This window comes from Chinchilla lanigera, unplaced genomic scaffold (assembly GCF_000276665.1).
Source record: "Chinchilla lanigera isolate Chin_1 unplaced genomic scaffold, ChiLan1.0 scaffold00080, whole genome shotgun sequence".
Taxonomy (NCBI): Eukaryota; Metazoa; Chordata; class Mammalia; order Rodentia; family Chinchillidae; genus Chinchilla; species Chinchilla lanigera.
The window spans coordinates 6,511,185-6,538,888 of NW_004955481.1; the positions used below are offsets into that span (position 1 = coordinate 6,511,185).

A 27,704-nucleotide genomic window follows, 5' to 3' on the forward strand; every position below is an offset into this window, starting at 1 on the left:
GCCCCGGCCCCGCAGCGCCGCCCGGAGGTCGGGTCACCTGAGCGGCCGGTTCGGGTTCGGCCGCGAAGGGCAGCGCGTCCCCGCCGCCCGCCCCGGCCGCCAGGAGGGGTGGCCGTTCGAGAAAGTGTGTTGGGGATCCCGGAGCCGGGGAAGGGGGCTCGTCGCCCGGACCACTGCATCCCCGCGCCTCCCGCCCCCCGGGACTGGCGGTGTCCGCAGCGCGCCCCGGCCGGGCCTCGAGGGGCGGTGCGCTGCGAAGTTTTTCCGTAGCCTTCGGCGGCTGCCCGGAGCCGCTTTCCTGGATTCCCTCCTTCCTGCGGGAGCCCTGCGGGCTGAGAGCGCGAGCCCAGCCCGGGGTGTGCGGCAGGGCCCTGCCGTCTCTCCGGGAGATGCTGCTACGGCTGGCGGCGTGCGCAGCCTCCCAGCCCGTCACCCTCCCGCCCCGAGCCGGCGGCCCGCCTCGGCAGTAGCTTACCCAGCCCATCGCCGCCGGGACAAGTGTCTCCGGGACCCTGGGCTGTGGCGTCTGCTTGGGGAACCTCGGCCCGCACAGCCCTGGACCCAGCTCATTTCCAGCCGGGCAGACCTGCCGGTGGCACCCCCTCTCCGTTTCTGCCTCTCTTTGGTGCTGCTGTCCCGGAATAGGGCTAGAAATCTCTCATCCCTGCGCCCCGAGAGAATGCTCATTTTCATTGACTAACTTAACTCATTTACGGGCCTCCTTCTCCAGGGGTTGTGAGGGGTCTCGGTTCTTGCCTCTGCCCACAGGCTGTCCGTCTTGGAGTGTGTGGACCCCTGGTCTGGTTGCTGGTGCCCCACCAAACCTCTGCCCCCTCTCCCCGGAGCAGAGGCAGGTGGGCTCTTGGGGTCCAGGCTGCGGCTCAAGGCAGCAGTGGGGCAGTCACATCCCCAGGGGCAGCCCTGGGCCCCTTCTCAGATGGAAGATGGCGGGGACAGGGACAGGGAGAAAGAATCTCGGGGGAGGGGCTACCAGTGCAGTGGACCAGCCTCTGCACGCAGTTGGGTATCACCACCACCCTGCCCCAAGTTTCCTCAGGTGCTGGCGCCAGGGCCCTGGCCCACACCCTGTCCTGTTAGCTTGCATTCCCATGCAGGTATTTTTATACGTGGGACACTTCCCTGCCCTTAAGGTGTCTGCAGGCCTAAGGGTTGCTTGGATACCTGCTGTGCTCTGGCCCTCCCCAAGTCCCCTGAAGGTTGGGTAGGTTGATACTGGCTGTTTTGAGCTCCCAGTCACTGCACCATGTCTTGTGTGGCCTGCATGAGTGAATCCAGTGAAGACCATGGGACGAGCACGTAGGTGGCACAGCTTGGACAAATACCTAGCAGAGAACAGCTTTGGAATGTTTTGGACCCTAGGGTTTAGGGGGAAGGGGCCGGGTAGGTTACTAAAGCTAGCAGGAGAGATAAGGCAGGGCTGGAGGGAGAGATGACCAGCAATGGGGCAGAGAAGCGTGACCTTTGCCCCAAGGGAGATCTTGTAAACAGGACAGACTGCCTGGAGCCTGTCCTTGGAGAGGACTTTAGATAAGTAAGGGAAGAAAGGCTGTAGGAGTCACGCAGTAAGGAGGTAGCCTGCATGGGGGAAGGTCCCTCCCCACCCTTTGTGCCCCTCTGTAAAGCATCTCCATGGTCCTACCCTCTCCTTGTAGGACCTTACTTCTTTTCTTTTTTTTGGTACTTCAGATTGAACCCAGGGAGCACTGGACTATGTTCCTAGCCCTTTTATACTTTTTACTTTGAGACAGTGTTTCCTTAAGTTGCTGAGGCTGGGCTCTGACTTGCTATTCTCCTGCCTCAGCCTCATTTTTTTTTTTTTTTTTTTTTTTTGGTTAGCTTATTTGAGATAAGATACTGCTCTGTAATTTAGGCTGACCTCGAACTCACAACCATCCTGCTGCCTCAGCCTCCCAAGTGCTGGCAGTACAGCCATGTGACACCATGCCCGACTGCCTCAGCCTCTTGAGTAGCTGGGATTACAGGTCTGTGCTGCTAAGGCCAGTTAGGACCTTCCTTTAGATGTTCAGCTAGGGCCTTCATAACCTGCCCCCTGAGTTGACTAGGTGCCTCCTTTCCCAGGCTGGAAGTCCCTCTGGGTAGCCTGTTATCCCAAGGATGTTTTCCACAGCCAACCCTTCTTTGAGTAGCCTCACAGTTTGATTTCAGTATCTGTTTTAAGTGAAGGTAATGAGACAGTCAAGGGAGAGCCTCCCAAAGAAACGGCAGGTTCCTGGTGGTGCACATCTGAAATCCCAGCACTCAGGAGGCTGAGGCAGAAGGATCGCTGCAAGTCTGAGACCAGCCTGGGCTACATAGCAAGATCGTGTCTCAGCAGGTAGGCAGTGCCAGAAGGCAGGCATCTTGTGATAAGGAAACAACCTGGACAGAGTGCCCACCCCACCCTCTGGCACAGGCCAGGCTGTGTTTTGAAAAGGAAGCAACCTTCTCTGTCTGCATGGTGTTAGCGGTGGGCATAGTGGTCTGGCCTTGCCAGGTGTGCAGGACCCCAGGGCTGGGCTCTGTGTTCCTCTGGGTCACTTCTGCTGGCTCTTGACTTCATAACTGGGTGTTTGTGGCATTGAATCTCTGTCCTTGCAATGAGGAAGGCCACTCAGACCTCACAGCTGGTTACTGGGTGGTCCTGGCCAGGGCCAGCTGGGCACAGTAAGATAAGCGTGTTGATTTGGCAGGCCTGCCTGTATCCCACTGGGTACTGCACTCTCCGCTGGGTGGTAGGACAGTCTCCTCCATCTGATGGCATGTAAGGGTACGGAGTTTCCCTGATTCTGTATGCCCAGTGTCCAGGACATAGCTGGGACATGGCAAGTGCTCCTGAATTCACTCAACAAATGTGTGGGCGTGTGATTTGTGCCCGATTCTGTGCTGGGGCTGCATTCCTGAGTAGAACAGACAAGGATCCCGCTGCAATGTGGCCAACCAGCTAAGACGGCAGCATTTGAGCTGGGTAGAAGGGAAAGCCAGGAAGAGAGTGCTAGGATTTAAATGCTGTGGCCAGGGACCTTCTGTTGTTAAATAAGGTAGTCAGGGAAGTGTTCACTGAGAAGGTGACATCTTGACAAAGGCAGGAGCAACCGCAGGAGCTGCAGTCCCAATGGCTGGGCCGCGGCTGGCATGGGGGTGAGGATGGAGGCTGTCGGCTCGCTCCTTTCAGGCAGCAGCCAAGAGCCCCAGGAGAATCTGGGTCCCAGGGACATCACAGCACACGTTGTGGTCCGTTGCTCTGCCCTCTGCAGCCTCTTTGTGTTAAGGGGATTTGGGCAGTAAGGCGTTTTCCAGGGAAGAGCTGTCTGTGGGGCCTAATTTGGGTCCCTTCAGCTAAGCCCACCATGTGCTATGGTAACACTTCCTGCCAGGCTGTGGTGATTCCACCACTCATATCAAACTAGTCAAACCCTCTCTGGTGGTGAGCACCTGCTGAGTCTTGGAGCTGTTTGGGGCCGTCTCTTGGTTCTTGTGGGTCAGCTCCTGGCAGGGTGGGGGCAAGACCAGTGCATAAAGTGGCCGATAGCATGTCCTTGTCCACACTGGCTGGCCCATGCTTGAGCTCTGTCCTGACCCCCCCTCTGTACTTCTCTTCTTGGGCAGTGGACAGCACAGTTCTGTGCCCTGGTCCCTCAGGGACCCCAGAGTGGCACCCTGGCACCTGGGCCGCCCCTTTGGGGTTAGTCTCTGTCCAGCTTAGGCCCTCAAAATATGTGTGTTGTCAGGCAGACATCTGGGTGGGCCGCACTCTGGGGTTCTTGGCAGAGGGGTAGGGTGCCCCCTGAATTCCTGTGTTTGGGTGAGTTAGTGGCCACCTGCCCTGGACAGAATATGCTGTCATAGAAGGATTTGCCAGCTTTGAGCCACCACAGTTCCAGGACTGTGAACTGGAGCCCCTGTGGGGTGGCAGTCAGAGGAAAGTGTGCACAAAGGCCTGGGCAGCACCTTCCTCATCTGCTGTTGTTCGGAGCTGTCATTTTCTAGTGCCAGGTGTCTGACCGCAGGTGACAGGTCTTACCAAGTGTCTGCGGCCTCGGTTAATTAAGTGGAATTTGGCGAGGGCCAGTTCACATGGGCCCCTGTCAAGGCAGAGGTCGTGGCTTGGCTCTCGAAGAGCTGAGGGCTTCCTGAGAGCATTTATGAGCAGGAGCTCAGATTCTCAGAACCTTCCTGAGCACCCAGGGAAGGAGGCTGTGGGCTACTTCCTTCTTTTTCCCAGTGACCTGGGAGGAAGGTGGAGGGGGGAAAGCAGGCAACCAGAAACGTGTACATCCCAGGAAAGTGCGCTGAGGGTTGGACGAGGCGGCTGTGGTGGCCCTGAGCCACCAGGTCTGGGTGACCTGCAGCTCAGCTCTGCCTGGTAGACTGACACTAATAATCCCAACATGTCTAACCCTGCTGCTTGACCTCCTTTGACAATGGGAAGCTTTCCAACTGTTGTTGGTCATGTTTTTACTTAATTCTTGTGTTTCATCTTCCTAGACAAGTGGGTTCTTTCCCAGCCACGGTCAACAGTATTCAAATGAAAACAAAGCTCTGTCAAAGTTACTAGTATCTGTGCTTCTGCCCGTGGGACCATCTCTCTTTTTAAGGGACCAAAAAGAGGACAGTCTCGACAGAGCTGGAGTGCGGGAGAGTGGGTGGGCATGTTTTCTAGTCATCTTGGGTTCCCCACTGCTCTGTACCCTGCAAACCCAATGCCACGAAATGGGAACCCACACCTCACAAGTAACCCCTGCCATCTGTGTAGACTTGGGGTGCGAGAGCTGAGTGTTCTGCTCTGTGTACCAGACTGAAGTCTCTGACTGAAGGTAGGAGAAAGAGTAGGAGCAAATTTCTCCTTCCTGCTCATTGGTTTCTCTCGGAGAAATACCCACTTCGTACCAGGCACCCCTTCCTCTTGTGCTCAGTCCCCCAAAGCCTGTTTTCTCAAGGCAGAACAGATGTTTCAAAGCCGTAGAAACATCTGGGTCTCGACTGTGGCTCTGCTGCTTGTTAGGTGTGGAACTTTGCGCAAACTTCCTCACGTTTCTGAGCCCCGCTTTCCCCATGTGTAGAATATTGGTTGATGGTAAAAATAAAATGAGCCGCGTGATGTAAAACAGCTCGGGTGGGTTCCGGCTGTTACCTGGCTGGCACTCTGGATGGCCGGGGAGCTGGAGAGGCAGGTGCCTGGACTCCTGAGTCTGGGCTGGGACCCTGGCTCTGCCACTTCCTACTTGCAAACTTTGTAACTTCCTTGTGCCTTGTGCAACAGGAGAATGATGCAGGTAGCTGCCAGACAGAGTTGGTATGCAAACCTAGCATGGGAAAGGCGCAGGAAGCACCTGAGAGAGTGTCTGGCATGAGCAAGAGCTGCCATTTTGCTTCCTGCACCCTCCCACTGGCTTGCATCTTGGGACTGTCAACCTTAGCACCTAACAGTTTCTTGTAGGGCGTATCAGAGCTGAAACAGGAAGGTGGCAGTAGACAGACTCCACCACCCAAGGGCCTGTACCGTACAGGAGAAGCAAAACTGCTTCCTCAGCCTCTGTGTTTTTAAAGAAAGCAACAAGGGCTTTGCAGACATAGCCTCTGGGCCCTGAGTGACTGGCGCCTGCGTGGCAAGCCGTGAATGAGATGCAAAGCACATTCGCAGCCGACAGCCTTCTCCCCAGGGCTCGCAGTGGGGTAGACCATAGGATGGCACCTGGCCCTTCCTTCCAGAGGATGTCTGCTCCCTTCCCATGGCTGGTCCGCCAAGGGGAGGTGGCCCTGTGCACCCTGCCCACGCACCCTTCACCTCCTGCTGGGCCCTGCTTGTCCATCCACCTGTGCTCAGCTGGAAAAGCCAGCCTGGAGCAGCCGTGCCCGTCTGCCACTGGCAGCCACTGCTCTGCCTTACTGAAGTGCTGTGGCTCTGGCTGGTGCAGGCCTGGGGCGGTCTGGAGAGGGGCCAGACGGGAAGGTGCAGGCTGTGCAGCTGCCTGGTCACACTAGGTGACTGCCCCCGGTAGTTTTCCGAGGAGTGAACCTACCTGCTTGGCCAGCTTATCCCTTCCAAGCCCTGCAGTTCCGCTGCGGGAGAGCTGGTCTGCCTGGGCAGGTGGTCGGGACAGCGTCCATCTGCATTAGGCAGCTGGGAATGGGTGGCCTCTTTCCCTGGTGAGGGTTGTGGGCAGGGCCGATCTGGCCAGCCATTTTTGCATGATGTCTCTGCACAGTTGCGTCAGTTACTGTATTAGCAAAGACGGATCTTGTAGCAGGCATGGTGTGTGTGTGAGTGTACATGTGTACGAGCATGTGTGGAATTGTAGACTGCCCTGCACTGTACACACAGAGCCTAAGAAGCGGTGACTAAATCCCCATTCTCCACTTATAATCACACCAAATTTTGTAGATTTGATTTTTTTTTTTTTTGTCTTTTTGTGACAGGGTGTTGCTGTGCAGTTCAGGCTGGCCTTGAGCTCACTTTGTAGCCCACGCTGGTCTCAAACTCACAGCAATCCTCCTTCCTCAGCCTCCGAGTGCTGGGATTATAGGTGTGCACCACCACGCCTGGCTGTAGATTTGATTCTAAGACATACTTTTTTTTTTAGTCTTTTTGAGACAGGGTCTCACTATGCAGTTCAGGCTGGCCTTGAGCTCACTTTGTAGCCCAGGTTGGTCTCAAACTCGAAACAATCCTCCTGCTTCAACCTCCTGAGTGCTGGGATTACAGGTGTGTGCCACCACACCCGACTTTTTTTTTTTTCCTTTTTAACTGGAGATTGAAGCTAGGGCTTTTGCACTGAGCTACATCTCCAGTCCTTTTTTATTTTGAGACAGGGTCTAGCTTAGTCACTAAGTTCCTCAGGCAAGGCTTAAACTTGTGATCCTCCTGCCTCAGCCTCCCAGAGTAAAATACACTCCTTTTGTTCCTTTACATTTTAACATCTGAGGTTAGTCCATGTTGTAATTTGGGTGGTGCGTTATAATTTCATTGAAAGTACCTTTTTTCTCTTGCTGTACTTGAAATAACAGTGCCGTTTAAAATCAGAAGCATCTGGGATTTAATGAAACACGGAAAGTAGGTAACCTCTGGAGAAATTACATAACTTGACTAGTTTCTTCAAGGAAGGGAGTGTGACCGCCCTGGAGTGGTGGCAGGATCATATGAGGGGAAGTCATGCTGTGGTTCCCGGGCCAAGCGTGGACACAAGGCCACCTGGGCTCAGGTCCCAGCTGGCTCCCCGGCTGTGTGGCCTGGAGAAAGTGGAGCAACTTCCCTGAGCCTCGGGCTGTTCCTCCAGCACATGTGGGTGATAACAGTTGTGCTGGTTAGAGGAGGCAGCTGTGCCTGTATCTCTCTGGCTGTGTCATCTAAGGTCACACTGCCCTGCTGCACCTAGAGTTAAGCCAGGGAGCCTGTCACTGACCCGAGGCAGCAGAGGAAAACGGGGTCACCGGGCTCCTCGCCTCTCCCACATCCTCCTCCCACTTTGCCTGAGTTTTCATTTTTACATGTTTCCCTTTAGCAATTAAAAAATCTCTTTCCTTTCTCTCTCTGTCTCTCTCTCTCTCTCTCTTTTGTAAGACGTCTCGCTGTGTAGTCCAGGCTGGCCTTGAACTCACGGCGATCCTCCTGCCTCCCAGTGCTGGGATCACAGGCGTGCGCCGCCACATCCGGCTCCTTTCCCTTCCTATACGGTCTTCCCACGCATGGCTTCTGTGGCGGGGAAGTGGAAGAGGCTGTGCTCCATGGCCGACTTGCACAGACCTCCGAAGCTCGTGCAGCCTCTGTCCAGGGCTAGGGCCACCAGCAGCGCTGGCTGCTGTTCCTGTGACCGGTGGGGCTCGGCAGAGGCGCTTTGGCGCTCGGTGTTTTCCACAGAGTGCCAGACACTGCATCTCCAAGAGCGCGGGGACTCCTCCGCGCCCCCCTTGCTGCACTGAAGTCAGACCTCCTCTTCACGTCCCGGCCCGGCCCGCTTGGTGACCTTCTCTGCAAATCACTCGGTGTCTCTGAGTCGGGGTTAAGGTGGCTGGTGCGCAGACACACCTGACACAGGAGGGTGCTGACTGGAGGTGTACTTTCCCGCTCCTCCTCAAATGTTTAAGAGGACTGGGTTTTGTGTTTCTTTAGCTAAATGCCAAGGATCTCCAGGAGTGCCAGCCGCCCGCCTCGTTCCACTAAATGCCCTGAGACAGGTGGAGGAGTTCTGGGCAGGGAGGGCACAGAGACCTGCGAGCAGGACGCCACCGTTCAGGATGGCTGAGCTGCAGCGGGCCGCCAGGACGGGGAGAGGAAGATGGTGGGTACGAGGCTGCACCAGGTCTGGCTGGAGCCGTGCGAGGGTCCGGCCTAGGCTGCTCTCGGAGGCCCTGGGAGACCATCACGTGGAGGGGGACAGCTGACCGGGCCACACCGGGTCGGGGTTGGCAGGAGCTGCTTGCTAGAGGGAGACTTTAAGAGCAGGTGTTGTTTTGTTTTGTTTTCTTCATTATTTTGAGACAAGGTCACGCTATGAAGTCCAGGCTGCCCTTGAACTTACTGTATAGCCCAGGCTGGTCTGGAACTCCTGATCCTCCTGCTTCAGGCTTCTGAGTGCTGGGATTACAGCAGAGAGTAGTTTTAAATCTCGTTTTCCTCAGAAGTCTCCTCCCCACCCCCTTGGCTCCCTCTTGAGGTTCCAGTGAACACCAGTGGCCTGACTCCCTTAACTTTGTATACAGTGTCAGGGACTTAAAGCTCCCCCTTTGATGAGCTGGTGTTTATGCCCCACATGTAAGAGGCAGTGTGTGCCAAGGACAGGCAAAGGAGCAGGAGCTTGTGTGAGTCGGGGGGTGGCATGTCCTGGGGCTGAGGTTTGCTGGAAGACGCTCCACTGCTGCCAGGACCTGTTTTTGTAGGCGGTGGGGAGCTCACAGGGTCTCTGAGGGGATTCCCAAGCTCCAGTTGCAGTCAGACCTGATGCTTCTCACGTGTGCCCGTTGTGGGAAAGCCCGGGATGGGACCTGAGCTGTCTCATCCCTCCGGGCACCAAGACCCCCAAGCCGAGCTCCAGTTAAGGATGGCAGCTGTTAGAACATGCAGCTGGGTAGTGGCTGGCAGAGGCCACGGGATGAAGACGGACCCCTGACCTAACCCTGCTAGGAGGACTGCTAGGGCCCTGGGCTGATGGGAAGTATTAGAAAATGGAGCTGGGGAGGGCTTGGCAGGAGGCTGATCAGTCTGATGGGATCTGCCTGGTCTGGAAGAACAGGTCAGGGGGAGCCTTGGCCTTTAGGTGTGGTGAACATTGGTACCCTGCTTGGCTTCCCATGGCTCGAGGGCTTCTGGGGCAGAGGCGGGTAGGGTAGGGACCCCTCCCCCGGCTTCAGACCATGTGTCACTCCATCTAGGTGTGCCTTCCTGAAGCCCCTAGTAGCCTGTCCCTGGGAAGCCCCGTGTCACCTCTTCTGAGGGTACCTGGCTGGTGGACTCCCAGAGGGGAGGGAACTTGCCCAAGACACTGCTTTTCTGTCCCAAGCCTTCCCTTTGAGTCTGAGGTTCCACTCTGATGATAAAACAGAGCCCCCAAAGTAAGCCCTACAAGTTCTCGGCTGTGTGAGTAATTAAGCCGTCATTTCAAACAGCCACATCTTTAAAAGCTATAATTTGTAGCCCAGAATAGCTGCCTGTTCCAAGAGCCAGGGGAGTCCTAGATGTGCGCCCTCTCAGCGCACAGCCTGTGGGCTCTGCTTTGACATGCGAGTTGCCCCAGTACGTGGCCCATGGGTTTCTCAGAACTGGAGTTGTGGTGGCTGATGGGACTAGGAGCTTCTAGTGGGTGCCTGGGAAATCTTTGAGAATTTAAATGGGGTGTCTGAGGTTAGGGAGTCCTGATTCAGGTTTGCACAACCATTACTTTGTAGATCACTGCAAAGGAAGGAAAGAGAACAGCAGCGTGACTTCAGGGGAAAGTAGATTGAACTCTCTGGATACCGCTCCCACATCGATAAGGAGGAGACTGTCTTTCCTTGCAGATTTTAGGGGAGAATACAGGAGCCGCTGTAATGCACGGAACAGGGTTGTCTCGGGAGGCGCTCCAATGGGTTAGCCTCCTTTCCTTTCCCAGTATGTGGCTCCACGAGCCGCTCATGTAGACAAGGAGACCGTCTTTGTGCACACAGGTAGGTGGGTGAGGGAACTCCATGCTAACAAGAAGCATCTCCCTGACCTTGGCTTCTCCGGCTTCTCCACTGGCTGGCATGCCTGGAATTCTTGGGCTGCCTGCTGGGTTTGGTTTCCAGATGTGGAAGCAATTTAAGTTCTGTTTTCATAATCCCTGACCGTTCGCCTGTGAAGTCTACATTCTCATTTGAAAATCAAGGCTGTTGGCCCTGGCTGAGGGGCAGGGGAGGACCAGATGGCCTCTTTGAATCCTTTTTGTTCAGGAAGTGGGTTCACTAAGGCACTTGGATCTGAGACCCAGAGCTTTTGGGGATAGTCACACCCAATCCAGGGCTTGGTCAGAAGGTGGGTTCACCTTGGCTTCACCTTCCCTTTGTGTTTTCCTTAGAGATGAGTCAGCCGAGTTCAGCTGTACCTTCCGTCACCATTACTGACCCTGACAGCCATGGCAGGAGGGAGAGGGATGCTCAGGTTACCATATGTTGTAGGGAGCCTAGCGTCTCAACTGAGTAGGGTGCCTACGTGCCCAGGAGTGGGAGGAACCTCCTTGCCACGCTGACCGCAACAGAAGGATGAAATCTGCTCTGGGTTTTAAGTAGCCAGAAATACTGTCTGGCATGGAGAAACTGGAGCTATCTTGTTCAGTTCCTGGATCCTTCTGGCCACAGAGGCAGCCTACCCAGGATTAGAGGTTGTGTGTTCAAAGCCTGTGGCTCCAGGGCTGACTGGCGGTCTCTCCTGCAAACGAGTCACTGTTTAGGTAAAATAGCTTTTATATCTGTCTTGTAACTACACTAAGTACAGTTATGCACAAGTAGAATTGGACTTTGCAACACTAATGTTTCTGAACTGTGTACAAACCTCTTTCAAATTAAGCTACGAGAGCTGAGCTACTGAGAGAACAGAAAAAAAACAGGAATAATTGACTTAGCTTCCTGTATAAGTAGTGTTTCCAAAGCATCATCCTGATCAGCATAGATCTACCAAGTGTTGAATTCAGCAAAATACAGTAGAGCAGCTGGGGGCTTGGAAGGGTATCCCAGTGGTGGGTGCCTGCCTAGAAGGAGTGCCTGTGTCAACTCCTGGGTCTGATCCCCAGTAATGAAGAACAGAAACAGAAATAGCAGTATCTTAGGTTGACCATGGAAGAGAATCCAGCCTTTCTTTTGAGGAAAGACTAAAAGTAGATAGGTGAACCCTGAGTCTCTGGGTGAGGCTCTGCAGAGCCAGTAATTCTCTTGGAGTGTGAATTCGGTCGACCTTACAGGAATTCAGTTTCATTATTGAGATGGGGAGGTGGGTGAAAACTCCAGGCAGGGCTTGGGAGGGGGTTTCCCAGGAGGTGCGAGGTGGGAGGTGGGGAGGAGGAAAGTCGTGGTTGCCAGGGCTGCGGACCAGAGTCCCTCTGCTGAGTGGCTTAAACGACTGAAACACATTTTCTTGCAATTCTAGAGGGCAGAAGTCTTAAGATCAAGGTGCCAAGCCCTCTTCTGAGGTCTCTCTCAGTGGTTTGTACGTAGCCGTCTCCTCTGTGTGTCTTCACATGGTTGTCCTTCTGTGTGTCTGTGTATGGCTCATCTCAAGTCATTTTGGACTAGAGGCTGCCCTAATGTCTTCATCTTAATTTTTTTTTTTTGGTACTGGGAATCTAACTCAGGACCTTGCGCTTGCCAGGCAGGTGCTTGTGTCGCTAAGCTATATCCCCAGCCCTCTTCATCTTAATTTAAATGCTTCTTCAAAGACCTTGTATCCAAAACCGGTCATGTTCTAAGGTTCCTGGTGTTAGGACTTGAGCATATGAATTTTAGGGGGATAAAGTTCAACCCGTAGCATAAAAGAGTCTTGGGAACCTCCCTCCACAGGAAGAACAAGAAGAGGATGGGAAGAGCCTGGCGCCTGGCTGGAGGGGGCAGCAGCAAGGGACCCACTGAGGATGGCTCTTAGCCAAGCCCTCCACTTAGAGACGCTTCTGCTAGCACTCTGATGCGAGAGTAATCTTTGAGAGACTGGATCAGCCTTAACTTCATCTGTAATTGCCTCTGGGTCTGATCCTTTGGAACCCTGACCGCTTGCATTACTTAAACTCGTGGAGCATAACACATTTTTTGTCATAAAGGCCAATAACCATGGGTGTGTCAAACTGGCATTTACTCTTTAGCATATTTCTATTGGTGATTTATTAATTTTAATTTAATGAGCTTTATATTAAACAATGAGTACTTAACAGGAAAAATACCAAAAAAAGTAAAGTATTGAATTCTTAATATTTATTTAGTATTTATTTAAAAAGCATCAAATTCTTCAACATGGAAGAACATGGTTTTTGGTGTACAAGGTCTAAAAAACAATAACAGCTGGGTGTGGTGGCATACACCTGTAATCCCAGCACTGGGAGGCTGAGGCAGGAGGATTGCTACAAGTTTGAGACCAGCCTGGGCTTCATAGTGAGTTCAAGGGCAGCCTGAACTATACAGCAAGACCCTGTCTCAAAAAACATAACAAAACAAAAATAAACAAATAAATTCCTATATGAACTACAGTGAAAATACCAATAATGCTCTACAAAAACCAAATCTTTACTTATCACACTGAGGGCAGTCTTTACACATGACCTCAGCATGTTCCATGCACACATATCACTTACAGTGACAGCACATGTGTTTTGCTTTCCTGGCCTTTTTTGTAGGACATACTGGACATCTCAGTGGTCTTACTGTTTTGTCTGGAGGTTCTTACCATATTATGCAATGTGTAGTTAACAGGAACTTAAAATATCAATAAAACAATAAATTCTCAATATGTATTACACATTTAAAGTAAATATCAATATTTTTACATCAGCTGTGTACTTGCTTACAAAACCTAAAAGATAACATCAGAAATAAAAGTCTGTGTGAGCCACAGTGTAAACACAAACAAAAGTTACCACAGAAATAATCTTTGCTTCAACTATCACCTAAGGCAGTCTTCACACATGACAACTGCATGTTCCATGCACACATCTTGCTTACACTGACAGTGCATGTGCTTAGCTTTCCTTTCCTATGTGGCAGTCTTGTCACCTCTCTTCCTGTTTTGTCAGGAGCTTCCTCCTGTGTTGCACAGCATGCACTTAGCAGGAAAATAAGGTATCAGTAAAATATCAAATGTCCAAGTGCTTAGAATAGACATCAGCATTTTCACATCAGCTGTGTACTTGCTTACAAAACCTAAGAGATAACATCAGAAGCAAAACCTATGTGAACTACAGTGAAAATACCAATAGAACTCTACAACAAAAGTGTTTGCTTCAATGGTCACACCCAAGGCAGTTGGCACACATGAAAATTGCATGTTCCATGCACAAGTATCACAGTGATGGCATGTATGTTTTATTTTCCTGTCCTTTCTTAGAGAGCACAGGTGACATTTTTTGGTTTTTCTGTTATTGTAGTGGGTCTTTGGGATGCTGCGGCTACCTGTTCACTTGTGGGCTCACTAGTATGTTCCACAATATTTTTTGCATAGTTCCCTGGGTGGAAACATTTTGTTTTTCTTCTGCTATAAATGATCTCTTATGAGTTCCAGTCTCAATCCTCCAAGAAAATTTCTCTGGGCTATGTTGCAAGTTATCAAACTATACCACACATGTTTAGGATTGAGTAAAACATAGCCATTGGCCAGTGCTTTTGTGTTTTAAGTAACATCATATTTACTGCATACCTCATCAACAACATCTCCTTTGCCTTTGGTTTTGCTATTGAAAGTTTCCATCTCAGGCTTCCGTTTTGTTGTGGTTTCCTTATCAGTATTTTCATCATGGTGCAGTGTTACCACCAGCAGTACCAGTTTGTTTTTCTTTACGATTTATGAGGCCAATGTAAATTTTTATGAAATCCAAAGATTGTATTACACAATTCTCTGTTTTTAAATTGTGACATTTCATTTGGAATTTTTGCTTTGTTCCTGTGTACAGTTCCTGTGCTGGTCAATTTGTGCTGTGTTAGCAAATGTGTTCCTATCAGTTTGGGGGATGGGAGCAAGAAGTCTGCTCACAGTATCATTTGGTTTATTTCTACATGAATAAGGGCCTGGTGGCTGATTGGACCGTGCACAGGATAAATTTCTAAATTGAAAGCCTAATGAGTCATCATATCTACAAGGTCATAAATGTTGGTGCCAAATTTTGACCCATCACTTTTCCATAAGTCTTCTACATTCCTGCAATTACTATGAGAAATCCCTGCTAAGTGCAACAGACCTATGAATGCTTTCAGTTCAGCTAGTGAGGTGTCATAATAAATACATGATTGAATATGGCTATTGGTATGTACAGAATGTTTTACTTGTATTTCTGCCTTTGTGTATTTCATAGCACCTGTAGCATTTTGTCTGTTACAACTTCTAACATTGAATGGCAGTGCTGACATTCTGTCTAACACGTTTCACCCCTGCCAACACCTTCACTATATTTTCAGACCTAGTTCTAACGTTGGATCATTCCATTTGGTTGTGTGACAATTTTGCAACATTTTGACTAGTGAAATATGTACTCACATTGGTGTTTTCTTTGTTGTCTGAATCAGGGAGGTCTGCATTCCCTGTCTCTGTATCAGTTGATCCATTTCACTGTCACAGGTACTTTGGCTCACATGGTGTCAAAGTCATAATCATCATCATCATCATAATCTACCCACACCACTCTTCTGCTATAAAAACATGTATTTTACCATAATGGATCATCTCCATCATCCATGCATGACTATGTTAATGATTCACTTTTGACCTCCTCCAAAAAAACTTGCAAATCTTATTTTTCATGTGCCATTGTACTGGACTGAGCTACTTTTACCAGAAAAATTATAAGAAAAAGAAAACTAAAAAAAAAAAAAAAATCTGAGAATGCTGTGGGTGTATCATACCCTTGTGATGCTTGCAAGCCCTGTTAGACGGAGCATCATGTGGCTGTAAACCCCACTTTGACACTTTTACACATGTGCACACACCTTGTCTGCCTTTGTACCAAGTGGATAAACACAAAGATTGCTTCCTGTATCCTCCAGGCCCAGCGACTGAGACACACAGCCAGCTACCATTACACTAAAGTAAAAGTTTTAGTAGAAAAGTACAAAAAAAAAAAAATGAACCTTATGCCTGTCTGGCAATTGTGAGGTCCTGAGTTTGATTCCTGGTACAAAGAAAAAAAAGATATAGTAGAAAAGTAAGGGATGTGTTTGTGGAACCCAGTTTTTAATCCTCAAGGAGTGCCCGGGGGTCCCGGGCTTGGTGTTTCCTGGTGCTCTCCCTCTAAGGTAGTGTTCTTGAGATTGTTTCACTGTTCATAGTCCTTTTCAATGGAACTGAAACTGTCAGGGAGGTTACACTTTTCCTTAGTTCAGCAAGTTTGGGCCAAGATGTGTTTATGTTTTCATATAAAGTTACTTCTAACAGACTGAAAAATAAATGTCTGTGAGAATTGATTATGGTTCCAGGAACACTGTCTGCCCTGGAAAGCTCTTGTTGAGGGTAGGGCCCAGCCATCAACCTGTGTAGCTCCCCAAGAGTTTGCCTGAAGCCCAGTGTCTATAAGGGGTCACAGTATGTATCCATCTCTGTTCCATTAGCCATGTGAGCCACAGAAGGGACCCACAGTGTTTCACCTGCACCCAAGGCAGCCCCTGGCCACCTGAGAGACCTCTGTGGAGCTGGTCGGGGGAAGGCGGCACCACAGGGATTTGCATGTCCAGTTGCAGTTCAGGACTGCTGCAGTATCTGCTTTATCTGTGTGTACACCTTTTTTTCTAGAACTATATGAGAGGAAATTAGACATAACAACCAAACTAAGGACATTTTACTTTAAAATGTGCCATTAACACACTTAACATAAGTGTAGTTCCCTAATACCGCCCAGTATCTAGACCATAATCAAGCTTTCCTACTTGCTTTATGAGTTTTGAGACTGCTTTTCAATGCATAAATGTGTATGAGTGTTACATCTTGTTCAATAAATTATATATATAGTTTTTGGTTTTTTGCAACGTCTCACTTTGTAGTTCAGGCTGACCTTGAACTCTCAGCAGTCCTCCTTCAACCTCTTGAGTACTGGGATTACAGGCATGTGCTACCATGTCCAGCTATATCATTTGAAAATGACTTTTATAGCAGAGTTGTCTGACCTCATTGAGGGTGATGTTGACTTTTTGTGTTCCTTGATTAATTTAGAACAATGGGTTCTCAAAGTTATCCCGCAAACAGCAACACCTCTTGAGACCTTGTTAGGCATTTTAAATTGGGGGGGGGGGGGCGTGCACAGTACTGAGGATTGAACCCAGAGCATTACCATTGGCCTACATTCCCAGCACCCCCTTTTGCATTTTGAGGCAGAGTGTAGTCAGTAAACTGCCCAGGCAGGGGTTCCACTTACAGTCATCTGTCTCAGCTTCGCAACGTGCTGGGATTACAGGCCTGTGTCACCATGCTTGTCTTTGTCTAAAGCCGTGGAGATGCACATTTTCAGACCTCTTCCCAAGTTTAATTGGAAACTGATTCAGTCTGAGTTTTAACAACCCTTCTCCCACTTCTGCCATGTGATTCTGATGCACATTCATGGTGAAGTTTGACAACCTGTGGTCCAGAATAACCCTCCTCCATCCTTTTTATGGCATTCTTTTGGTAATAGTCCAGGCCAGTTGTCTTGTAGAAGTTCTCACATACTTTTTTGTTTACTTTCTCCCTGGTGATGTGTGACTTGTTACTTTATGTGCTGTTTTCCCCTTAGGAGAAACTAGATTGTAAGGCTTGTTTAAATGTGAAGTATCTTGTGAAGACTGCATCATAGGAGCTGCCTGTGTAGCTTATTTATTTATTTTGGTTTTTTGGAGACAGGGTCTCACTATGTAGTATAAGCCTGGCCTTGAATTTGCTTATGTAGCCCAGGCTGGCCTCAAACTGATGGCCATCTTCCTACCTCAGCCTCCCAAGTGCTGGGATTACAGGCATGTGCCACTTGCTATGTAGTCCAGGCTGGCCTCAAACTCAGAGCAATCCTCCTACCCCAGCCTCCTGAGTGCTGGATCACAGGTGTGCACCACCGCGCACAGCCTGCTGTGTACCTCTTACTGTGCCACACTAGGAGGAGGCCAGGGTCTAGTGTTCTTTCTCATTAATGAGGATGTTTGATCACTGTATGAAGGGGACATTAGCTTTTCTCATGCATGGTGGAGAAATATAGAGGCTTTGGCACTGTACCAGTATCCACTGTCTTGTCAACCTCTGATGTGTTGATTTCACTCTGCGGTTGTTGGGGTGGTATTCTGTGTGTATGAGGTCAGATTTATGGTGGTCCCACCTTTTGTATTCCCTTTGATCCTCATATTTTTTAGTTCCATCTTTAAAATCTCTAACTCTGAGTTTGGTTAAGCTTTATGTATTTTTGGTAGTTTGTTATTTGAAGCGGGAGTAGAACTGTAGGAGTGTTACATCTTATTAAATGATCCTTTATCATTTTAAGCATCCTCCCACCTCTTGAATTTCTTCATCTGAGATTACTGTGGCTCTACAGCTTTCTTTCAGTCAATGTTTATCTTTTTTTATTCTTGCCTTCCACCTGTATTTGTTCTTTTTTTTTTTCCCCTGGTACCAGGAATCGAACTGACAACCTTGCACTTGCCAGGCAGGCAGTGTGCCGCTGAGCTAAATCCCCAACCCCCTGTATTTGTTCTTAAACTTAAATTGTGTCTCTTGTAAAATAACATAGTTACTTTGAATCTAATCTGACACAATATATTTTTGATAGGATTGTTTATTCCAGATGTGTTTAATATATTACTGCTATAATTGTTATTTTTTGTCTTATATGATGTTTGATTCCTTTTTTCCTGCTTTCTTCCTTTATGATTCACATTTTTAACTCCTTTTCTTCTTCTTTTGTTTTAGTGATATATAGTATAGTTTAGTTTTTATTTGTTAACTGCCAGCTTTTTTTTTTTTTTTGCGGCAGGTTTTCACTCTGTAGTCCAGGCTGACCTCACACTCACTGTGTAGCTCAGGCTGGCCTGAAACTCACAATCTTCCTGCCTCAGCCTAGTACTGGGATTATAAGCATGTGCCCCTGTGTCCAGCTAACTGCCGACTTTTGATGTGCTCTGTACTGCTAGAGTAAAAGTGGCACTGTGTTGGCAGAGGGCGTGGGACATCTCCCCAAAAGGTGTTTCCAGTGGGGACACAGCACAGTTCAAGCCTTGGCCTGTAACCCAGGAGGCTTGAAAACCATATCCCGCAGCCCTGTGACTCGTGTCTACTGGCGTTCAAGACAGTCACTCACCGGATGCACAGAGCCAGAATGCCAGCAGGTTGCTTTGCAGTGAGAAATGGCCCTGCTTGTGAGCTGGGGCAAGTGGGGTGGTGAACTTGGAGCAGGGGCGCGGGTGGAGGGTTTGGAGAGACAGGGGTGGTCAGGGCCCACAGGCTTCAGAGCAGGCTGGACCCGCCGGCGAGCTGAGCAGGACTGAGTGGATACTGTCTGAACCTGCCTCAGACCCCACTGTGGACACTTCCCAGAAGACCCCTTGCTCTGAGACCCATTGGGAACTTGCCCATTTCTGATCTGAGCTCAGTCCCAGGGGCTGTCCGATGTCCCTCCTTTAACGTTTTCTGGGAGCTGCGGCTTTCTTACCAAGCCCTGGATTGCATACCAACCTCTGTTGTTGCCGCCGTCTTTGTGTGATGAAGCGGTGGAGCCCCCGTGGGCTGTGGGAGGGCTCAGCCCAGATAACCCCTCCCGGTCCCTTTGGACCTGAGGCGTTGGCGCCTGCAAGTCCCCTCCCTAAACTGAAGCTTCAGCTGCCCATGGGAAGGTCCCAGTGGACCCTGCCCAGGCCCATCTCTGATCCCAGGTGGTCAGCTGGCTGGGACCACATGCCAGCTTCCCTCATTGGGCCGGTCCTGCAGCCACCGAGCTTTTCCCCTGCACCTTCCCTGCGCTGGTGTTCCACATGCGCCCGCAGGTGCCTGGCTGCTAGGGAAGCTGGGATGTGCCCGCCCAGGCTATTTTTATCCGGCCTTGTCCCCACAGAGCTGCGCTTGGCTCCAAGTTACTGCCTGCGGAGCAGAGATGTTGCCAGGGCTGGGGGTGGATGAGCCCAAGCCTTAGAGCCTCCTGGACTCCCTTCCCTGGGGCATCTCATCTTCACAACTATTAAAGGCTGTAATTAATATGCAGACAGATCTTTCAAGGGAGTGGGCAGGACAGGACCCTGCCAGGGGGAGGAGAGGCCGCCAGCCTTGTAGGGCAGGGCCTGGACTTGGCAAAACATCTGGCCTTCCAAAGCTGAGCCCAACCTACCTCCAGCCAAGCGTGTCACCAGGGGTCGGAGGGAAAGGGTTCCATGGGCTGCACAGAACAAAGTCAGTACTGAGGAGCACATGGGTGTCTTCTTGCAACATGATTATGACAATAGTAACTCATACATACTGAGCACTGTCTGTGTGAAGACTACAAAGTGCTTGGGACACTTGCCAACTCATTTACTTGTAATCATGGTTAATGGATGGGGAACTAAGGCACTGTGAGGTTCAGGCTGTAGAGCTTGTAAGTAGTGGAGCAGGACTTGAACCCACTCCAGGTTGTGTCCGTAAAGACCAGCACCCCTCTCCCCTTTGTAGTACTGGGGACTGAACTCAGGGCCTGTGCCCTGAGCTATGTCCCCAGCCCTTTTTAAATTTTTTATTTTGAGACAAGATCTTGGTAAGTTGCTAAACTGCCCAGGCTGGGCTGGAACTTGAAATCCTCCTGCCTCCACCTCCCACAGTACTGGGATTATAGATATGCGCCACCATGCCTGGCTCCTGCCCTCTCCTCTTGCCATATTTTTAGCATCCTTGAGATGTGGGATGTCATTGTAGATTGTCTACAGCTATCCTGTCACAGAAGTATTCGCCACTGTTTTTAGAAGGAGCTCAGAAATTAAAGAGCTTGTGCCTGGCCACGCACTGAGGCAGTGACCACACCAGAATTGGCCCAGGCCTCAGGCTCCTGTGGTTGGACCTTTCCCACAGTGTGTTTCCACAGTGTGGCTTGGTTCAGCCTGTGTTTGTTAATCACCTACCATGTGTGCCTTCCTGTTGGGGTTCAGACGTAGAATCCCCGAGGCTCCCGTTCAGCATCTTCTTTCCCAAAGGGAGCAAGGAGATGTAGTCACTCAGAATCGCTGGCCTTTGAGCTTTAGCTGCCAGGAAAGCGTAGTGGCCTGGTGGACGTGACTGTGGGACGGCTCCCCGGCTGGGCGAGGTACGAGGGTGAAGGCCAAGCGAAGCGGTTTGACGCGGGCCCTCTGCATCCCTTTACGGTGAGACAGTGGGCCGTTGAAAGCCACTCCAGGGCTTGGGTGCCGCCCACATGTATCGGTTCTTGGCCTTTTCAGCCTGTGTTGAGTTCAGCCCTTGCCAGCTTCTGACAGGGGAAGAGGTGATGTTGGGGCCTGCTGGCGGGTGGACATGGCTCTCGAGACTGCAGAGGATCCCCGCGGGCAGCCCGTGTGCCTCCAGGCTCCCGCTCCAGTGGGGCCCAGCTCTGTCCAGCCCCAGCTGGACACAGGGTGGAGAAGTAGAGGTGGGGACACAGCAGCAGCACAGGGCCCTGGTGGCACAGACCTGCCCTGCTGGGGCAGCCAGCTAAATCCTGTTTCCCCAGCCTTGTGCCTCGGACCTCTTTGTAAAAACCCCTAGCTTGGCTGTCTGCCTGTCGGTACATTGCTGGTTGACCAGCTGGGGACCCTGGCTGCAGGGGTGGCTCAGCCACCACCGCACACAGCCCTTCCGGAGGCCAGATAAGGACTTAAGCTCCCACAGCTATTGTCTGATGCTTGTGAAATTGTCTTGTGTGGCCCTGGAGTAGCCTTTGAGGTAGAGTTGAGAGTCCTTACTCTGTAGGGAAGGTCTTAGGTGCACACAGCTTGTAAGTTTCTCATCTACCAGGCTCTAGTGCCAAGCCCTCACCCGGCCCCACCCACAGCAGCCCCCAGGTTTGTAGAGGGACACACTGCATCTGCTCTGTCTCTTTGGATGTTGGGAGCCCTGACATAGGAATGAGGTGAACTTGGGGCACTGTGGACATAAATCAGCTAAGCCCATGTGGCCCATGGGAGCTGGCCCTGGGCCCTAGGAGGATAGGAACCCTGTGCTCAGGGCCCTCTAGGTCTCCAGGACCAGAGCCCGGGGGAGTCACATTGGGCCATGCACAATTCCCAGTGCACCGTCCCTTACCTGAAGTCTCCCCAGAAGCCCAGCCACAGCTTTTTGTGCAAGCCTGAGTTCTTACTAAGCTCAATGCCCGACCTCTCCCCAGTGCTAGGGCTGCTGGATGGTGACTGGAAAGTCTTACACAAATAGTTGTTTCACACACTAGGAAAAGAGTTCAGGAAAGGGGAGCTCTGAGGGGCAGTGTCAGAAGCTACCGTGGGCTGCAGCCTTGTTCACTGACACCTGGATGCCTGGAAACCTGGGCTCTGGGGAAGCCCGTTCTCTGCCTGAGATTCTGCCAGCCTTTGAGAGCCTTTGGGATCTGGGAGGCACAAAGCACCGCTCTGGGTAGACAGAGCAGGTCTCTTGGCCTCTGGCAGGAAGATGAGGTAGGACAGTGCCATCCTCTCTGCTGCTGCCCCCAGCTCTTGTGGGAAGGACCTCCGATATGCTGAGGGCTGCCACAGCCTGGAGTCCCCTCACCAGAATCAGCCCTGGGTTTGCCTGGGAATGAGGCTGGCGTTTTGCATCCACCTGAATAGAAGTTACCTAACCTCCCCCAGGCAGCTTCATCTTCCGACCCTCCACATCCTCCAAAGATCTCCGGGGCGCACACCACAAGGCAGCCTTTTCAGGAGCTGCACACAGGTGCTCTGTGTGTCAGCCACCCACGCAGGTGGCCTGCCTGGAGGGTCACAGCCTCAGAAAGCCCGTAGCCCCAGCCACCCAACACCTTGTGAGGGTGACTTCATTATGGACCACTTCTCCTTCTTCCTATGCAACTTTTAAAAACGTAACAGAGACACTGGCTCAAGTTCCCCAGCCAGTAAGGAGTGGCCAGGGAAGGATAGGAGCCACCTTCCAGTGCTCCCCACCCAGCTGCCTGAGGTGTGGGGGAGCAGAGCAGGCTGCCTGCATCTGGCAGTTCCCTCCCAGCCCCACCAGGAGAATGTGCTGGTGGCTCCACCCAGGCCTTCCCCAGGGATCCAGGGAATCAGCTAAGGCCAGGGACTGTGGCCTGCAGGGAGGAGCCAGGGTGAACAGGAAAGCTTTTGTCCAGGACAGTTGCAGACTGAAAGGGTTTTGGGACTGAACAAACGGGTACTGTCCTGAACTAAGCAAGGTATACAGTTACTTTTCTTACAGCTGTGTTAATAACTCTCTTTTAATTTAGGGTAAATATGAGAAATGGCTTTGAAGTTATAATTAAAATTTCCACTTGCTTTGGGCAAACAATTGTGGGTTGAAGGAAAAGGTGTTAATGGAGGAAGTAGCTAATTTTGAGAGGTAAAGCTGGAGTGAGTGTGAGTGTAGGCAGAAGGTGGATGAAGGCCTGACCTTGCGTGTCTGAGCCTGGCTTCATGTCTCAGCTGAGTCCTCAGAGCTGGGACGTTCAGGGCAGAAACCCCCCCCCCAGTGTCAGAGACAAATGAATGCAGCATCACAGAACCCTCCTGGGGCTGCTGTGAGAGATGGACAGACAGGGCACTTTGTGAAAGGTAGAGGCCAGGCAGGTGTGGACTCAAGATCTGCCAAGGAGGAGCTGGTCTTACTGGAGGGTGGGACATTTGTGCCCCTTCTGCCTACCTGTGACAGTTAGGCCCCTTGAGGCCACTCTTGTCGCCTGTCAGGAGCTCAGGCCAGCCTGTAGGTGCATCGCTGCACTGCTGTGGGTTGTTGGGTGAGGGGCTGATGGATCCCACCTGCGGAGTACCGTGAGTGGGTTTACCATTGGGCAGATTGTGCCACATAAACCCTGGATCTGTGTCCAGGCAGCCAAACCTAGCTGCCCAAAGCCCGGCCAGACACCTGGGTGACACTGCCTGCTTTCTGGGAGCCAGGTGGACTGCAGCTTCCTCAGAACCCCAGGTGTGGGGGAGACGAGGTGATGGTCTGTGCACACACTCTGGTCCCAGTCTCCACCATCCCGGGCAATGCTCTTTGCCTACCAAAAGCGGGGAAGGAGCCCTGGTCATAGGGCTGTGGTGAAGACGGGAAGAAAGGCCTTGGCCAAGTGGCCGAGCTTGTCTGTCAGCTCCTGCCTGTGTGGGCAGTGGGGTGAGGTTTGCGGTTCTTCATGGCCAGGTGAGGACATGGACCATGCGCACTGCCCCCCCCTTGAGCCCTGGCTCCCTTTGCAGGTGGGCAGCCTCCCCTTCGTTTCTCTTGAGTTTCCTTGGCTAACCAGGGTCTCATGTGGCGTTGGCAGCAGGTGGGTGTGGAAGTTGCTGCATGTGCAGAACGTCTGGGCATCACAGTGAGTGACGTGATTATAAAGCGCGTCTCCTCCTTGTTACTCTGAGGTTTGAAAATGCGTGAGGAATGGAGACATCGGTGACAAGTGGAAGCAAGGGTGGGACAGCAGGAGCAGGCGAGGTCTTCAGGCTACTTGATCAAAGGACTCTGCCAAGCTATTCTCAGAGCCTGTTTCCTTACCTGTAAAGTGGGACTTACGTTACGTGTCTTGGAGGTTGCTAGGAAGTGCAAATGGGATAAAATACGAACGCTCAAGTTCTGTCTGTGGAACAAGGTGGGTGTTTGACAATGTTGGTTTCCTCTTGTTTCCATTGGATGCAGCTTCATGCTGGCTGGTGAAGCACTTGGTCAGGGGCAAGGTCTGATAAGTTTGCAGCCGTGTGGGATCAGATTAGTGACGTCTAGGTGGAGAGGACCTGTAAGGGTTAGGGTGATTTAATTACTCAGCACCTGGTCCGCAGTCACGGGTGCCTGATGCCAGCTTGCTTGGCCCATTTGGTGCCCAGCCTGTATTACGGAGCAAGCAGGAGCCCAGCTCATAAATCGCCACCTGTTCTTAGCCCAGGGGTTTCCTGCTGGGGACAGACCCCCAGGGCTGCATGTGTCCGGCCAGCACATCCACACCTGTCTCCTTCCTCACATATCCTGGAACCTGTTCTTCTCTTCTCTTTCCTGTTTCAGTAGGCAAGTGTTACTGGGGAAAGGAAGACAGGAGGGGTCCCACACGGGTTGCCCTGGAACCTGTTCTTGTCTGAGGCTGGCAGAGGCTTTTCACAGCCCTCATTTCTGGTACCGTTCTTGCAATCTGGGATGAGGGAAGCACTTTTATAGGGCATTGTGCCAGCCAAGGAGCACACACAGAACGTTTGGGACCATCCCCCAGGGGAACAGATAGATGCAGAGCCACCTGGGAAGTGCCTGCCTCCTCAGAAGCAAAGCAGGCCCAAGGATAGTTCGTCAGCAGCTGCTCCTGCCATTGGGGTGAACTCTGAGGAGCAGAGCCAGAGCCCTTCTCTGAGCCGGCACCAGGAAAAGGCACATGTGCTTCTTTATTGTACTCCAGCGTTGTGCAGTGCTGTGCTGTGCACCGGACCCCGAATGAGCAAGTGTGAGCCAGAGCTCAGAAGTGAAAGACTTAGGGTTCTTTTCCTTTTTTTTTTTTTTTGGCTTTTTGAGGCAGAGTCTCGTTATGTAGTTCACGCTGGCCTTGAACTCACTTTGTAGCCCAGGCTGGTCTCGAACTTGCATCAATCCTCCTGCCTTAGCCTCCTGAGGCCTGGGATTACAGGCGTGCGCCACCGCACCTGGCCCAGGCCTGGGGTTCTTCTCCCTAGTATGGCTGTGCCAGAGCCAAAGTTGTCACTCGTCTACCCAGCTGGCATCACATCTTCTGGCCAGAATGTATACATTGAGGTCCTACTGTGTGCCTGGGGCTAACTGAAATACCTCATTCAGCGGGCCCCATGGCCCTGTCAAACTCCTTGGCATGCTTGCTTTACCGTGGAGAGAATGAGGTTCCGTGACATGCAGTCCTGGAGGGTGGGTCCTAAGCTGGGCAGATTTAACCTCTGCCATGCTGCATTAGACGCTGTGAGGCCAAGGTTGTTCTGAAGGCCACTCAGCGTGGCTGTGTCCCTAATGCAGGTCACCAAGACACCTTCTTCGAGTCACTTGGCGTCCCATGCAGACTGATGAGGCCAGTGTGCTGGCTGGGGGCCCCGACGGCTGTGGCTGGCCTGGCTGCATCCCCTCTCCATGGGTACTGTCTGTCTGACGTCCAGCTTCTCCCAGTGTGAGGCCCCCAAGACTAGCCACCTTCTAGCCTTTCTCATACTTGGGGCGTCAGGTTCTTGGCCTTCCTGAGCTCCCATCCACGCTGTTCCAGGCCTGTCGATGCCTTTGCAGTCTGGTGAGGAACGCTTGATCCCAGCAAGCGGACTTTGCTCATTCTGTTCCATGTCTTTCCCAGGGCAGCGAGGTTTCGGACCCCACCTTCGCTGATGGCGAGCTCATCCCCAGGGAACCTGGCTTCTTTCCCGACGACGACGAGGAGGAAGCCATGACCCTGGCCCTGCCTGAGGGCCCCCAGGAGTCAGACACGGACAGCCCCATGGAGGGCGCTCAGAGCCTGGAGGGGTCTGTCGGGAGTCCCGCCGAGGAGAAGGAGCGGGGGATCGGGGGCCTGTTTCTGTCAGAGGACAAGTGAGTGACACCGGAAGGAGGTCAGGATGTGGCCTCTGGGCCAAAATGCAGTTCTTTCCGGGAAGTACATGTTGAGTCACACCCAAGACTTACATCACAGGCCTGACTTTCGTGTGCATTCTTCGTAGTAAAAAATTCTAAGCAGCCTAAGTGTTCAGCAGTAGAAATAGTTCTGGAATTACAGGCAGCGGTGCCAAGTCAAGTTTTGATCTTGTTTTATGGTAGGGGATTCATGATCTTGATTCATTTAAAAATTGAGCAGTTATTTCTGGAAGATAGGATAATTGATTATTTCAATGACCTCCCATCTGCTTTGCTATATTTTCTGTATTGATCATGCACATCTCATTAGGTATCTGAAAACATTATTAAGACCTAATCATTGCTGGGCGTGGTTGCACATGGCTGTAATCCCAGCACTTGGGAGGCTGAGGCAGGAGGATCGTTGGGAGTTCGAGACCAGCCTGGGCTATAAAGTGAGCTCAAGGCCAGCTTGAACTGCATAGTGAGACCCTGTCTCAAAAAGCCAAAAAAAAAGACCTAGTCATTAAGTGGACTGGGGTGCAGCTCATGCTAGAGTGTTTGGCTATACACATGGCTGTGTTTGATCCCTAGCACCATGGGCGATCCATGGTGATTGGAGGCGGTGACCCAGGCATCAGAAGAAGGTGACAGGAGAGAGGGAAGAGGGTGGTTCCGTTATGATTGAACCACATGGCACTGCCAATTTTTAATCATTTTCCACATTTCCTCCAAGAAGTAACTTCATGTGATTTAACCTGACACATTTTCTTCGTGCTGGGCTTGTCAAACTGCAGCAGTTCTGAGGGTTATGATTTCCAGATGGTGCCCTTTGGAGCGCTTTATCTATTGTGGGGTCCATGTTGCTTCCTGGGAGCAGTTCTGCTACTGTACTTACAATTAGCCAACCCAAGGAGAAGAGCTGTAGACAGTAGAGTTGGTGATCTCTTTTTGTTGTCATTGTTTTTGCTTTTGGAGACAAGGTATCACCATGTAGTTCAGGCTGGCCTTGAAGTGTGTAGCCAGGCCAGCCTCCAACTCACGGTGATCCTCCTGCCTCAGCCTCCTCAGTGCTGAGATGATAGGCGTGTGCTGCTATACCCAGTTGACCTGTTGATTTTGTAGTAAATCATCTGCCTTTTGGCAGTCACGTTGTTGCCTGTGACTGACCACCTGGAGGCTGGCCAGCAGTGGGTGCCAAGAATTTTAGGAAAATCCGTAAGAGAAAGAACAGAGCAGTGTGATTAATCCACCCACAGTGCTAAGGAATCTGAGGGTAGACAAGCAAACATACTACTGTCCCAGGACACTTATTTTTAGCATCCTGTCATTGACACTGTGATTCTCAGATACAACCTGGGGTTCCTCAGGGATATGGTGTGAGAATTACTGCCTTAACCCAGGACATGCTTCTTGCACTGGTCAGGTTTCCCCTTGTTGAGTGTGAAGGCTCAGTAAAGCTGGGGAAATCGTGATCTATGAGCAGTAATAAAGAGAAACTGCTGCACAGTGATGACAGGGAAGATCTGCTCAGCAGGCGATGTGTTATCCTTCTCTTCCTTCTCAGATCGTAGATGGGCTCGGCCAGGCCTGTATAATTGGAGGCCAGGCCACCAGTCACTCATAAGAGGGCGCAGAGCCTGAGGTCTCCGACCTCTGCTCTTTGCCATTGAGATGCTTAGGACTGGAAATCCCCCAATAAACCACAAGATGCTGCTCACCCAGTATGGCGTTGTCATTTGTCATTTCATTATAAAAGGTGCGCGTGTTAATTAAAGAAAACTTGAAACAGGTAGGAAAAGTGAGAAGGCAGAAACAGCCTCCCATAAATCCAAGTCCTTCCTGTTAC

At 51.3% G+C, this 27,704-nt stretch overlaps 1 protein-coding gene across 2 annotated transcripts in view; it reads left to right on the top strand.

The window, feature by feature from the left end:
- Positions 1-27,704, top strand: part of Rab11fip4 (RAB11 family interacting protein 4 (class II)) — a 52,745-nt gene that overhangs the window by 9,481 nt on the left and 15,560 nt on the right. The window contains exons 1-2 of one of the 2 annotated variants that reach the window (XM_013503486.1): positions 3,139-3,159; positions 25,602-25,834. In XM_013503486.1, coding sequence (XP_013358940.1) covers positions 3,154-3,159; positions 25,602-25,834 — 239 coding nt within the window. In that variant the 5' untranslated portion in view covers positions 3,139-3,153. Of the gene's footprint in view, positions 1-3,138; positions 3,160-25,601; positions 25,835-27,704 lie in introns of those variants that run through there. The other variant, XM_013503485.1, reaches the window with a different exon arrangement.